The 16414-nt window shown below is 23.4% G+C and overlaps 2 protein-coding genes across 2 annotated transcripts in view; both read left to right on the forward strand.

Annotated features, from left to right (window-relative positions):
• The first annotated feature begins 4251 nt into the window (after positions 1-4251).
• Positions 4252-6107, forward strand: LOC129614584 (isovaleryl-CoA dehydrogenase, mitochondrial). Its single transcript, XM_055529284.1, has 4 exons — positions 4252-4541; positions 4618-4697; positions 4752-4877; positions 4953-6107. The coding sequence occupies exons 1-4, from the start codon at positions 4380-4382 to the stop codon at positions 5878-5880; spliced, it is 1296 nt and encodes a 431-aa protein (XP_055385259.1). The 5' UTR covers positions 4252-4379; the 3' UTR covers positions 5881-6107.
• A 1576-nt stretch (positions 6108-7683) lies between these two features.
• Positions 7684-16414, forward strand: part of LOC129614578 (trichohyalin) — an 84865-nt gene continuing 76134 nt past the window's right edge. The window contains exon 1 of the mRNA XM_055529277.1: positions 7684-7843. Within this exon, the coding sequence (XP_055385252.1) occupies positions 7774-7843 (70 nt within the window). The 5' untranslated portion in view covers positions 7684-7773. The remainder of the gene's footprint in view (positions 7844-16414) is intronic.

Consider the following 16414-nt stretch of genomic DNA (forward strand, 5'->3'; position numbering starts at 1 on the left):
GTATGTATTAAAATTCAAACTAATTTATCAATTTTTGATTTAAATTCAATTTATTCGTATTAATTAGAACATTCTTTATATTTATTTTACGATCATTTTAAGCAAGTTTAATTTCAAGAATTAAATTTTATTGGTAATCAAATGAGAGGCTACGAAATTTTTTTTAAATGATGCTTTGTAGATTAATACTTGTATTAAAATATAAGAATGCTTACTAAAAATTTTAAAACTTTCGATCACATAAAAGCAAATGCATTTAAGATCTATAAAAAAAAAAAAATAATTTGGTTTATACAGATTCATAAGATTATGACTATTAATTGCTAAAACACCGGTTGTAAAAAGTGTAAGCCACTAAAAGGGTACTTGCTTCGTTCTCCTCATTTTACTATATATTTTAAATTGCTTTTTGTTATTTTAATTTATCATAATTCTCAATAATTGATGAATATAAAACAAGAAAGGACAAGAAATAATTATTATTCTGCACTTGGTACAAATCTTCAATTAAATTTATCTTTCTTTTCTAGTAAATATTATAAGATACAATAAGATTAATGATTCCAGATCAATATACTATTTAAAATATATCTTCATTTAACCAAAAAATGAATAGATTTATATTTAAATTACTGATTTTATTTTTAATTTTTTGAAAATCGACGTTAACCTTTAGATTTGCACTGACAACAAACTTTTCATTAATATTGCTGATACAAACAGATTAATTTGAGTTATTTTGAATTGCTATTACTCAACTTTGTCAACACAATCTTAAAATTTATGTGGAAATCTTTAATCTCATACGTAGTAGCAATTATTATTTAAACTTATATTTATTTTTCTTGTTCATTATTTATGTATAATCGTTTATATTTTTAGCTTATTGTTCTGAACCGTCTAACAAATTGCGTATGTAACCTAAAATACCAAAATTCATTTAATACTTATGTTCTTATTTATCAGTTCAATACATAAAATTAACATCAGTTTTCAAAGAATTGAAAAGTAATTAAAGAGTTTAAATATAATCTACTTATTTTTGTATTTACTTTTACTTAGTATGTAAGATGTAAACATATTACTCACGAAAATTTTTTTTAAAGTTAATCTTAAAAAGTTAAAGGTAAACAAACCAGTTTCACTTCGTATTTTTTGTTTTTTTTTTAAAAAGATGAGTAAATAAATTAATTACATAAGAATCGATGTATGCACAGGAATGTCTCGTATAAAACAAAAAATTTAAATGATTGACATAATAAAGTAAGAATCAATCATCTTAAAGTGAAGAATATTGTTAATCCGTACCAAAACAATGTTCCAAATACTCAATCAGCCTTTCTCACTCCATATATTTTTCTCTTTAAGAGATAAGTAATAAAAGAAGTAAAAAAATGAATTGTGACGAGTATAAATGTATGTTGTACTTCTTTATAATTCTTAAATACGAAAACCAGAATTTTAATGGCACGTACAAAAAAAATGAGCTGATAGACAAATTAAAGAGAAGAATTTATTATAAATACTATAATAAACGTGAACTTTAAGTCAGTCTTGAGCTTCAGCTCATAGGAATTGTTAAATATTATTGAAGATCATAGAAAAAAAATTGAAATTCTCAAAAATGTTAATTTTATTAAAAAATCTTTTAAAAGTTTTTTTATTTGGTTTATTGTGTCAAATTATATCAGCGGATATCAATAAAGAAAATCAATTTTTACAATTTACAAAATCTATTAATGAAAAGATCAAAAATGAAATTAATCCATGTGATAATTTTATTCAATATGCATGTGGAAATTTAAATACGAATACGATTAATACGTTTACTAAAAGTAAATATTCCATGGAAGAATGGTTATCAACATATTTAAAAGGTCAAGAACATAAACCAAGTGAAGGTGAAACAAAAGCGATATCCTATTTTAAATCATGTAAAGATGAAAAAAATTATAAAAAAGCTTTTCATGAAATTGAAAGTTTAAAATCTGTGGAAAAGTGGCCAATACAAAAAGATATTACTGAAGATGATTTACTTAAAATTATGGTTGACGTAATGATTTTTAATGCAAATAGTTTAATTGATATTCGATATTTAGGGGATGTTGATAAACTTGAATCACATCAAAAAAAATATAATGCTACTATAATTTTTAGTACTGGACCATTTCAACCTATTAAAGATGTAATTAATGAATTTAAAACAAATATGTTGGAAATGGGTTTTGCAGATGAAATTACAATTGAAAAATCTTTAAAAGATATTGAAGCATTCTTAAATGAAATAAAATCAATTAATGATGCAAATAGAAATAATGAAAAAACAAAACTTACCTTGGAAGAATTCAAAACAAAAATTCCCAATTTTGACTCGGAAAAATTTTTAAATACTTATTGTGATATTGTAAAACTTGATTGTGAAAAAGTTAAAAAAGCTTTTGTAATATATCAAATCGAAAACTTTAATCAAACAATTAATTTAATGAAAAGAACTGATCTAAAAACATTAGCAAATTATTTTGTAGGACAATATGTTGATGTACAGAAAAGTTATTTTTCATGTGATCTGGTATTACGTTATTTCAAGCCAATTATAATTGGAAATATTTTAGAAAATTATTTGAATGATGATGACAAAAATAATTTTTTGTTAATTTTGAATAGATTTAATAATTCATTTGGAAATATTAAAAGAAATTGGCCAGTTGGAATTGGTGGTCAAATGAATGAAGAAGTTACGAGACAAACAGTAGAACCTATTAAATATTATTTAACAAATTATAAAGCAGCTATAAATAATAAAATTTTAAACGAAATATATAGTAAAATTGATATAAGTGAAGATAATTATTTTTTAAATCAATACAATACTTATATTGTTATGCAGCATTACGGTTTAAATGATCCCGATAAGATAAGAGAAGCTCTTGAATTTATAGGAAAATCATATCAATTGATTTTTAATATTGAAACTCATAATAAACCTTTAGATTATTATTTTACAACCGAATTATTTGAAATATGGATGGCATTTGTTGGTAATAATAAATATGCTTTCGAAAGAGAAATCAAAGAAAGTAAATGTCATGATTTAACTTCTGCAGATATTTCATATTTGTATGCTGTGAAATTATCATTAAATGATTATATGAAATATATTAAAGATTTTCAAGAAAATCATGAAAAATTATATGAAGAAAATAAAAATATTTTAAACAGCTTTGATTTAAATCATAACAAATTATTCTTTTTAAGTTTAATGCAATATCATTGTTCAATGACAAATGAAAGTGTTGAAAATAATTTTGTAAATAGTTTTAAATATGATAAAGCATTTATTGAAACATTTAATTGTTCAAATGAAATGTACAAAAAAGATTGTGATGTAACAAGTAAAACATCTTTAATAAAATTCTAAAAAATATTGGTTTTCTATTTACTTATATTTTAAATTTTTTATTGACAACTTCTTTAGAATTTACTATACTGGTATGAGTTAGAATTTTGGAATTTTAAAGGTAATTCTTTTCTCTTATAACTTCCACTGTGCCATTTTAAATGTTTTTTGCTAAATTTGTCTTAAAATAATAATACCAAATTGTAGGTATAAATATGTAGGTATTCATTTTGATTAAATTAACTTGAAAATCGTATTCAACTGAAAAAATTTAAAATGAAAATTTTGTATATGCAGATAGCAAGTTTATTAGTTTACAATTAAAATTTTCGCTATTTAAAATTCGACATTTTTCTAATATTTTATATATACACTTACCATGTTCTTGGTATTCTAAATATTACTTAGTAATTAATGAAAAAATGAATGAAGCTGAAATGTAAAATATAGGCCAAACCTGTCTGAGTATCACTTGCGTACAAAGTTTATATTAAAATTATAAAACACAATTACATAATTTCGTTCATTTGTTATTTTACCAATTTTTCTATTATCTAAATTCAAAAAATAAAATAAAAAAATTTTACACAACGCTCATTTTTATAATTAATCGACATTCGACAAGTGACAACCATCTATTTGAAAAAGTACCGTTAATTAAAGAACAGTATTGCCATTGTAAATTTTTTTTCGAAATTGTACAATTATTGCTTTTCAAATATTATGACGTTTACCAGAATGTCATGTCAAAATCAACATGATTATGACAATTCGAATTCGAAATAAAATTTTACGAACAACAAAAATTCCTGTGTGTAGTAATTTACATATTTATATACATACATAATTCATATACCATTTCTACAGGGCACTATTAGTGCGAAGTTCAATTGGCAAATTTTTTTTATTTTTTTAATTTAAAAATCTATTATTTTTTTTTTATTTTCTTTAATTTTTGTTCTTTGATTATACAATAATTAAAATGTCTGTTTTGCGTTTAATTGGGAACTCCTTTTTTAAAAATCTAAATTTGCAAATAAATGTTCCAAGGACACTTCCTTCCATATCAGCATCTTCAAATCGTTTGATGTCATACTATCCTATTAATGACGATTTTTTTGGCTTAAATGATGATAAAAAGCAAGTAAGTACCAATTAAATTTCTAATTTTGGATTTAAAAATTTTGAGTTAATTTAAAAAAATCTGAAATATATTTTAGCTCCGCGAAACAGCATTTAATTTCTTTCAAAAAGAATTGGCACCATATGCAAACGAAATTGATAAAAATGATGATTTTAAGTAAGAAAATATATACGTAATTATTAAAGTAATGTTTAATTAGAATATTTTTAGAGATTTTCGAGGATTCTGGAAAAAAATGGGTGATCAAGGTTTTCTGGGTATTACTGTACAACCTGAATTTGGTGGGACAGGTGGAGATTACTTAGATCATTGCATTATTATGGAAGAATGTTCCAGGTAATTTCACTCAAAAGTTTTCATATCAAAATTTAATGCTAAATAGGTAAATGGATATTTAATTTCGTATTTAAGAGCTGCTGGCGGTATTGCATTGTCATATGGAGCACATTCAAATTTGTGTGTAAATCAAATAAAAAAAAATGGAACAAAGGAGCAAAAAGAAAAATATTTACCAAAATTGATTTCGGGTGAGCATATTGGCGCTTTGGCAATGTCAGAGCCCGGATCAGGAAGTGATGTTGTTTCAATGAAACTACGTGCTGAAAAAAATGGGGATCATTATGTTCTGAACGGAACAAAATTCTGGATAACCAATGGTTCAAATGCTGATATTATAGTTGTATATGCTAAAACTGGACCAAAAGATACTGTTGGAAAACATGCGATCACTGCTTTTATTGTAGAAACAAAGTGGGACGGTTTCAGTACTGGTCAAAAACTTGATAAACTTGGAATGCGAGGTAGCCCAACCGGTGAACTTATATTTGAAAATGTAAAAGTACCTGCCGAAAATATTTTGGGTGAAATTAATAAAGGTGTATACGTTCTAATGTCAGGATTAGATTATGAACGAATGGTTTTAGCTGCCGGGCCAGTTGGTTTAATGCAAGCTGCTTGTGATATTTCATTTGATTATGCTCATCAAAGGAAACAGAAAGGTCAATTGATTGGAGAATTTCAATTGATACAAGGAAAAATGGCTGATATGTATACAACTTTAAATGCCTGTCGTTCATATTTGTATAATGTTGCTAGAGCATGTGTTAAAGGAAATGCTGTACCAAAAGATTGTGCTGGTGCTATTTTATATTGTGCAGAAAAAGCAACACAAGTCGGACTTGATGCTATACAAATATTAGGCGGTAATGGATATATTAATGATTATCCTACTGGGAGAATTATGCGTGATGCAAAATTATATGAGATTGGAGCAGGAACTTCAGAAATTCGACGTTGGTTAATTGGCAGATCATTAAATAAGGAATATAGCTTTAAATAAGAAAAAAAAAATTTTTTTCAAAAGGATTTTTTTTTTTTTGCATATTCAATTTAAAGACTCTTAAATTGCATTTATTATCGTTATTAATGTTGTAAATATATAAAAATAATTAATAGTTTAATTAATATGAAATTATTAATTTCGTTATACAATCAATAAGAAATTATTTTTCTCTGAATTATATAATTTGTCATATCAAAGAATAAAGTGCCTTATATGTATATACCATAAAACGTACTTTTTAATTTTCATTCAATATCAGAAAAATTTCAGTAAATTAATAATAATCTGTTAATTAAAAAAGAAAATTTTAAATGCGATGTCAATTCTCGATTTAATTTCTTAATTCATAATATATTAAAAAATTCTCTTTACTTTTCCTTTTCATCGTTTCATTTCGAAACTTGAAGTAGAAAAGCTTAAAACAATTTAAAAATTTCCATTTAAAGCGAGAATTGTAATACTTTAAATAACACAAATTCTTTTACAAGCTATTAAATTTCTCATAAATGTACAAAACTAAAACAGTTCTTTTTTAAATTTATAAAAATATCATAATTTTTGTAAATATTATGTATATTCAAACAAAATAGTCTTCAATTAACCTTGTCTGCAATGAAAAATGCAATTTAAATTTTTTAAGGACATTTTTGTAAAAATAAAGAATAAAAAAAACTCTTTGAAATCGCATTTAAATTTCTATGCACTGCATTAGAATGTATGTATGTAACGAATATGAAGAATACTTTATTATATTATTTAATTATTTCAAAATTTTTATTTAAGTGAATCTTATTTAAATTAAAAAATAGTATAATAGGTGCAGTAAAAAAGAAAAAAACAAGAAAAAAAACGCAAATAACAAAATTGTTTTTCAAAACAGAATTCCGGATGTTTCTTATGAATTTCCACTATTCAAAAGTATTATTATCAAGAATAAAGAGTGAAATTGAATTTTCAAAAAGGAATTTATGACGCATGCCCAAAATAAAATAACCGATTTAAAAACAAAAAAAAAATCCTTTATTAATTTTTCATTTCTATGTTACTCTCTATGTTATTTATATTATTTTCTCTCTCAAACATTGTAGCATATTTTCCTGGCTACCAATGAATCATCATTGGTTTCGATAGAGTTTTTTAAGGATATTTGAAACAGTTTTTTACTTCTAGTTCAAGGAACGAAAACATACGAAAAAAAAAAGAAAATAATTTTTATGTGCCGGTTATTACATTTTATACATATATGATTTGTAAATAATATATATATATATATATATATATATATATATATTAAAAATTGTACAATTATTTTGTGTAAATATTTATTTAAGTGTGATAAAATGAAAAATAACAAAAAAAAAAATATATGATTTTTATTGTTTTTTTTTTTTTTGTTTATATATTCATTCCAAGGATGAGCGGATGAGCTATTAATAACAAGACAAGTACAGGGAAGTATTAAATATCATAAAAACAAATCAAATATCTATCACATATATAAGCAAAATAATATGCAAAAACAAAAATGCCCTATATAAACTATTTTACTAATATTTATAACATAAAAATTGTGGAATTCGACAGTTAAGTGCAATAAAGTTTTCATTTCTCAGATTAAAAATTCTGAGGTACGATGACAATTTAAAAATATATACACACGTACATACAAAAATATAAATAACATAAATGTATTTTTAAATATAAAATTTTATAAAAAAAAATAAAAAATAAATTGTATACGTTTTATTGAGAAATTATTTTTGAAAATAAAAAAAATAAGAGAAACTTTTAAATATTTGATTAAAGTGCAATTAGTTTTAAAAAAAGAAAAACAAAAAATTTTTAGAATTCATAAAGTCTAGGCAATTTTTTCATATCGTCAATTTATACATGAGTGCATTGGATATGTTCGCAAATTTATTTGGATTTTTTTCTGGGAGATTCAGGCGTAGTGGTTCAGGTAAATCTGAATAAATCAATTTTCATTTATTTTTGTTGTTTTTTGTTTTTTTTTTCAATTTTTTTTTATTTTAACATTTTATAATAATAAATTGTTTATTAATTTTTGTTCAACTGTTTTTTTTTTCCCTCTGAAATGAATCTATTATAATTTCGAATCAACATAATAATTAATCATTTTATATTATAAATAAATATAATTTTAACAAAAATCAATAAAATATTTATAATTTTTTTTTCAAATATTGTTATTAATACTTTTCTTGTTTTATTATTACATATTTAATTTAGTGCGATTACAGTGCCTTAATCATTCGTAATATTATTAATTTAATTATGTATTAAATATTTTTCAGTATATATAAGACCACTAAAATAGTATATAAATTATTGTATTGGCATTTTTATTAAACAAAATATGTACAAATGCATAATAGAATTTAATTTGGTATATGAAAATATTTGTTATTTTCGAAAATTTTTATAATTTTAAAATTTATTTTTCTGATTACGTACCATCACTTATAAAATGGACTACACTTATAAAGTGAAGTACATTGCCTGTAAAGATGGGTAGTAATCACATTTAATATTATATTATGTAGGTAAAAATTATAATTAGTATTCATAAATAATCATTTTACGATAAAACTTTGAATAATTTTTAAGTGCAAATCATGTAATTTTTTTTTATAATAATTTTTGATTTAGCATTGATCTGATAGTAAATTTTATTAAATTTACAAAAATTTTTAAAATTTGTTAGTTAGCTATTATAATAATATTTATTATAAAATAATTGTGTTTTACGATTGTGCCTTACTATATAATTCGATATTCGCTGTATTCGGAAAAATTTTAAAGTAGCACCAATCAATTTGTATATTATTATGATACTTCCTTTTCATTTCTGTAAATACGATTTTATTTCACGATAATCTAATTATACATACTAAGACCCCTCAGTTATCGTAATAGTTAAAATTGTAATAAAGTTAGCACGCATATTAATTATTAAGATTGTAAAGACAATAATATTTTTAATCAAAAATTTCTTTTAAATTTAGATTCTAGCACAAGATGTTGTTTAATAAAAATTCCTAAATATGTTTTTAAAAATTATGTGAAGTGAATAACATCTTATATAGTAGAGTTTTACATTATATGTATGTTATTCAATATGAAAATTGAAAGAGTAACTCATAGTGTACAAGTAATATTAGAATTAGAATTAAATTGGATACGTTGTATAATTTTCTTTGAACTTATTATTATTTGAAATATAAACACGCAATAAATATAATATAATAGACACGTCATAATTATTAATAATTATTTTATTTATTTATTTACTTCTCTTAAATAATTTGTAAATTGCGATGGTAACAAGTTTATGATTTACTGCGAAGTTTGGTAGAAACTATTACAACTAGCTATATATACAAAAAAAAAATTTTTATTTGGCCGCCAACTACAAGTATACTAGGTGTATAAATATATGTATTGTACTATATACTAGGTTAAGTTTAGAGTGACATAATAGCTGTTGTCATAACAGAGTGAGAGATAATAGAGTGACATATATAGAGTGACATAAAAATATGTCTTAGACATCATAAATTAATATTGATTATTATCTTATATTAATTTTCGGACACTTAATACAAGAAGCTGAAATTCATAATACACATCAAATGATGCATCTAAGAAAATATGAGTATATTATGTCAGCTTGGAAGTTAATAAATACAATTTCCAATATAAAGTTTTGGTTTAATTTTTTTTTCAAGTTTTACCGTTTTCAAAACTTTTATCTATAACTTGCAGGTTTTTCATCTTCAACCAAATAAATATAGACCATATATTATGTGTATTTAATTCTGGTAAAAATCCAAGTAGTGAGGCAAAAAATATTTTTATTCATCCGTTCGCAAAAAAAGAGAGCAACTCTGGGGCATGGGGGCCTTACTATGTATAATTCCATTTTCGTGAAACGTTTTTCACGAAAACGTTTCAGGATCACAAATTATAGGATTTAGTATGAGTTTGGTGGAAATTACACAAAGGAGAACTATAACCTGCACATAGTAGGTCCTTATAAGGCGCACAATAAACTTTTTTTGCTACCGTGACTTAATTTTAAATGAACTCCTGTTAAATGCGATAAAATTCTAATTAAATTGCTGATAAAACTAAAATTTACTAATTTCGATTTAGTTTTCCTGTACAAGAACTCCCAGAAAAATATGTTTTTTTTTTGGACATTATTATTATTATAATTATTATTATTATGACTAATCTTGTCATTTTTTAACTCATCCTTTATTTAAATTGATTGTTTCGCATTGTCTTGTTTTTTTTTCTTTTGCTCTTCTTTTCTTTATAAAAAAAAAAAAAATTTAAATTGTTGCTTCAATATAGAAGAGCCCTTCTTCTTTCGCATATACTTACATACTTACATCTATATACTTTTGTTCTAATCAATATATTAGAATACATAACATTATATACTTCACATAATATTATATACGTAACAATGTAAGACGATGATGTAACTGATTCCGATTTTTTTTTCTTTTGTATTGTTCTTTTGATTCTTGTTTACCGTTTAAGGATAATTTAAAATGGTTTTTAGTGGATAAAAGTATTCTTCTTATAACTTCTTGTACATTATACTTGTTATTATAAAATATCTATATGAGTAAAATAATATTATAATGTATTCAAAATGTAATGGAAAAAAAAGAAAGAGAAAAGGAATTTATAATAGAGAAATGAGAAGAGGGCATGGAAAATAAAGGTTAAACAGAGATAGGCAGAGGAAGAGGAAAAGAGATAGAGAGAAAGAGTGCGAGAAAAATAAAGCAAAAACAGAAAATATATTTTTATTTTTTGCTTCTAAATATTTAAAGCCAATTTTTAGCTTTTTTTCTTGGCCACATTCATACGTACGTAAGCACAATATGTATACATACGTATGCATTTATAAATATATACATATACGAGTATATATATAATTGACGTCGTGTAGACACGCATACATTATTTATGAAGCAAATTGTTTAACCATACATTATACGTACATACCTATACGCTTTTATAGTTGTGTGTATACGTGATGATTTTTTTTCTCTTTTTTTTTTTTTAAATTAAGTATCCTTGAAATGGCACATGTTCTTATCCTCATAAGGATGTGCCTTTTTATATATATTTAGATATGCATAATATTTTTTTTTTGTTTTTTTTTAAAAATAGACATCTAAGTATGTGCATATGTATGTATATATTAGAATGTGTATAATGTGCATTCGTTACGGTTTTTGTTTTTTTTTTTTTTCGTATACCTTTATTTTTAATATTTTAGCTTTTCTCTGTGTACATGCAATCGGAGTTATGAGATATTCTTTATGTTCTTTTTTTTTTTGGATGGAAAACTTTTCATTTTTATAGTTTTGTTGTTGTTGTTTTCGGGGTCTTTCATTGTTATTATATTCATGAAAAACAAGTGACGGTATTTCGAAGTTTGTGTTTTTTTTTTTGTCTTTTTACGTTATTTTCGTTTTTTGGTTTTCCAACTTTAGTCGGAAATTTTTTTTTGTTGTCACATTTATAAAAATAACCAATGATATTGTTATTGTATGTAATTTTTTGAATATATGCAAGTTGGTATATATATATATATATTTGTGTGTAAATATATAATTTTGTTTATAATAATAAAATTTCTCGTATAATGTTTACCCGTGTTCCTGATACTCGATTTTTGGTTTTTTTTTTTCTTGAAATTTTATTTTTATCTAAGCGTTTTTATCATCCCTTTTACGTTATTACACAAGAAAACTAAATTGATATATATATATATACATATATATATTTATATATATAATATCTATATATATATAGTGTATATATCGAGTTAATTTTATTATATAACAACAATGTATATATATGTATAATGAAATGGAAATTAATTGTAAAGATATATAGAAAAGAAGAGCTATAAAAACGAATAAATTTTTGTTTTTCAATTTTTTTTTTAGTTAAAATAGTTTTTTGACATGAAACATTTTATTTTAATATATATATATATTTATATATATATATATGTATATATATATATTTTAATATATATATATATATATTTATATATATATATATATATTTATATATATATATATATATATTTATATATATATATATATATATATATATATATATATATATATATATATATATATATATATATATATATATATATATATATATATAAATATATATATATATGTATATATATAGAAAGTAATCATTATTGAAATATAATTTACTAAAATATTTATAAAACATGTATATATACTTAATATATATGCACATAGATATTATGTATTTAAGGATATATATAAAATAAATATATTGCACGTGAATGAGAGAATAATTTTCCAAATTCTAATAATAGACGGAAGGTAGGAGCAAAACAATATATATATATATATATATAAATATATATACATTTATAACATATATATATATACAAAATCAATAACTGTAAAAATTTTATTAAAATTGTATTTTAGTATATTGTTTATTTTCAATAGTAAAATTTGAAAAAGAAAAACAAAAAAGAAGGAAGTTAAAAATTGTTAAATAGAGTGTACCTATACGAGTATATATAAGGGAAGTTAAAGAAGTTGATAATGGGATGAGGATTTTTAGTTTTTGTTTTGTAAATAGGTGTATATTTAGCTGTACATGAAAGTATAAAATTTTTACAAAGATCGTATATGCACACTCATATATATCAACACACATATATACTATTCTTTATGAGATTTTATATATGTATATAGATTTAAATAAGAAAAGTAATTCCACACATGTAACATACATATGTCAGTTATATATTATACTTTTTGAATTTTATCAATCGAAAATTATAATTTCAGAAGGTTAATTTAAAAAAATTTAGTTATTTCTAATTGAAAAATTAATGCGCCTATTGCGATGCAATTTTACAATATTTAGATACCATATTGAAAAATTATTTGTATAAAATATGTTGGCATTGTATGATTGTTTACAGAACTTTTCCAAAACAAAAGATATTTCCATTCCCATTTCCATTTTCTAAAACATTGCACTCCGTCAATAGTCCTTCGTTCTTGTGTCTGTTGTGAAAATTATGACATGACTTTATTATTAACTTAGTTTTTTAAATAAAAATCTCGAACGATAAATTTTTGATATTTGAAAATTATAATCCAGACTCTGGGCAGGTTTATTCTATAATGCATCTAAATAAATTAAAAATTGTGTTACTATGTGCACATTTTGTGTCAATTAAGTATAATTTAAAAGAAATTTATAAAAATAATAATTTTATATGAATTTTTGGTCTTAGATATGAAAATTTTTTAGAAATGTTTTAACTTATCCCAATATTATTTGATTATCACTTACAATTCACACGTTTGACCTTTTAATTTATAGTAGACCTTCATATTTGTATAACATTAATTGTTAACCACTTTATTGTGGGCACTTCAGAGTTCTGAAATATTACAAGGCATATGTATTTCATTAAGGTGTTCTGAAATGAATAAGTCCTAGAGATACGTACACACACATTTTTACTTAAAAATTTATAATAATAACACAGTAAATATAATGAAATTAAAGTTCTCTGACTGAAAAAAAAAAGTTTATAATTTTATTTTTAAAATGAAAACCTTCAGGGCTACGCACAAGAAAAAAAATTGCTCACAAATTCACTTTATTAAAGGTAATGATGAAAAAGGTCATATAATATGATGTGCATACATACATAACACATACATACTGAATGCTTAAAAAAATATTTACATTAAAACAATTTAGAAACTTAAAAAAGAAAAAATACCTACACTTACCCACATTTTTAACTTGTATCTTCCTGTATATTTTGTACCTGACTGCCTACACACATAAAATATAGACGTACATGTTCGGAAACACTAACGATCGGTTGGGGTTAAAACTTTTTATATTTAAAATTGAACTAATTAAATTTGTTTCGTATTTTTTTGTGTTGTGAAAGTTCAGCTATAAAAATTCGAAAAAATCAAAACTTTAATAATTCTTATATGAATGCATGCAAAAAAAAAAGGAAAAATTTTCAGAAAAGTTCAAATTTCATTCAAAATTAAATGTTATAAAAATTTAAAATCGATTTGCTATTTTTATGAATAATTTATACTGTATGAATTGATTTCTAATTTAAACTTTTACAATAAATTTGATAAACCTTTTATTAACTTACCTAACAAGAGTACAATACTTCTGAAACTTAAATAAAATTGGGTCAAACTAATGGTCTGTAATGTAGCAGTTTTCCCTCAAACAAATGAAAATACTGTTTTTAAAATTACATACGAAAATTACTTTTATTAAATACGAAAATTTTTCAAAAATTGCATACAATTAGGATGACACTAACAAAGAAATTGAAAGAGGCATTATAATTACGTGAGTTAAGAAAAATAATTAAAATTTTTTAATGGTATGACACTTTCCGTCAGCTTTCTGCAATTACAGAAATTTGGAAAAATTTGCAGTTTCGGAAATGTAATGTGCAAAAAATTCAAATAATTATAAAAAACGATACACTCTTTTTATACCCGTACGAACGTATGTTCAAAGGGTATACTAAATTTGCCTTACCGTTTGTAACGCTAAGAAATAACGGTCCGAGATATAGACTCAAGTGCATGTTTTTAATCAGCGTGAAATTCTGACTTGATTTAGATTTGTCTGTCCGTCCGTCCCAACGATAACTCAAAAACTAATTGAGCTAAGTTCACCAAATTTTCACAAATGATTTATTGTAGTAAGTGCCAGAACCCTACTTAAATTGGACATGATCGGGGTACCGGTTCGGGTAGCTGCCATACAAGTTTAAAATTTATTTGGCTATATCTGAGAAACTATAAAAGCAGTGGTATTGAAATTTTACACAAAGAAATATATTAGTAGGGCCGATGTGTTTGATAAAATTCGTTAAAATTTCTTGGCTCTTTCTGGTAGCTGCCATACAAATTCAATAGTAGTTTGGCACACACAGTATTTTGAAAAACACAGTGCTGAAATTTTGCATAAATTAATATGGTAATACGGCAACTTAAAGTCATAGTCTGTCCCATAGTCAGTTATGGCATATTTACTCGCATATTCGATAACAAATTCGTACGGGTATCACAGAGTTGACAAAGTCAACTCTATTTTTTCTCGTTCAATACTAAAAATTATTAATCTACAATTTATGTTCTAAATCTAATAATTGCAAATTGAAATACTCGGTTCAAAGTGTCAAACTCTTTTAGTTTTTCTATACGTTTTAATTTTCTACACATTGTAATTGATTAAGTATTGAACAAGCAATAAAAATTGTGAGTACTTACGATATACACATTAAAATTATGTTATTTTTAGTTAAAATTTTAAACAAGTGTTTATTGTAAAACAATAAAATTAGTTAAACCCCAAATGTATAATATTGTTTACCCTTTATTTGAGTAGATCAAAGCATGTATAATATTTAATGTTTAATGCTTAATATTTTAAAAAAACTACTTTTGTTCTTGTTGTCTTCTCACAGTGTTTCGTAATTATCAAATAAAATTACAAAATATTTTACTTATATCGCACAAAATACAAAAGAATACATAAATACACTTTTTTTGAAGAAGTCAGCTGCTTACATTAAACGTTTAAAACCAGAATTAATCATTTTTAGCATATTTCGAACAAAATTATAAAAAAAGGTGCTTATTAGTTTCCCCCTGTCCGTTCGTACTTGGTTCTATTTAAAAAAACTTTTTCAACCTTTTAGAATAGAAAGCTTCTAAATTTTAGTTTTCTGCTTTACAAAAAATTGCATAGCAATTTTATCGTAATTCGCCATAAAATCTAACAAATTATGACAAAATGAAATAACTAACGGTAAATACCTTCAATAATTCGAGAATATGATTAAATATTTTAAGTAAAAGAGAAAAATATAGTAAGCCCTTTATAATTTTGTCCATTTACTGGAACAAAATAAGTGTTTGAAGAAAAAAATTCTATAGGAGCATTCTACACTTCAAACTAATCCGGATAATTTGGGAATTATTTGTAAATGCAACGCTATATTGTCGTCAATTTTTAGACCCTCTATATTGGGGCTAATGTAGTTTGAAGTCTTATGCGTTGAAAGTGTTTTTTCTGTAATAAAATGACACATTGTTTTTAAAAAAAATTTCAACTTTGGAAATGTTCTACTTTACAAAACTTTTGATTCAACTCGAATTTAAATAATATTTAAAATCAGTGTGAAATTAAAGTCACAAAAAAAAAGGAAACTTGTGTAAGCCGCATATACAATTTTTCCGTTAACTCAAATAACACTTTATTTTTAATGATGAAACAGTTTTAATATGTGGATTTTTATACAAAAATGAAGATCAAACAAATTAATAAATGAATAAATATTTTGATAAGGTTTTATAGTGTCAAGTAAATAAAACTGTTTAAATCTGACGTACGTACTTAATTCTTCATT

This window comes from Condylostylus longicornis, unplaced genomic scaffold (genome assembly GCF_029603195.1).
Source record: "Condylostylus longicornis isolate FDR11 unplaced genomic scaffold, ASM2960319v2 ptg000113l, whole genome shotgun sequence".
Lineage (NCBI taxonomy): Eukaryota > Metazoa > Arthropoda > Insecta > Diptera > Dolichopodidae > Condylostylus > Condylostylus longicornis.

Coding starts and splice junctions, on each gene's coding strand:
- LOC129614584 (XM_055529284.1), top strand. CDS start 4,380: ATGTCTGTTTTGCGTTTAATTGGGAACTCCTTTTTTAAAAATCTAAAT. Junction 4,698..4,751: donor GATAAAAATGATGATTTTAA/GTAAGAAAATAT, acceptor GAATATTTTTAG/AGATTTTCGAGGATTCTGGA. Junction 4,878..4,952: donor ATTATGGAAGAATGTTCCAG/GTAATTTCACTC, acceptor TTCGTATTTAAG/AGCTGCTGGCGGTATTGCAT.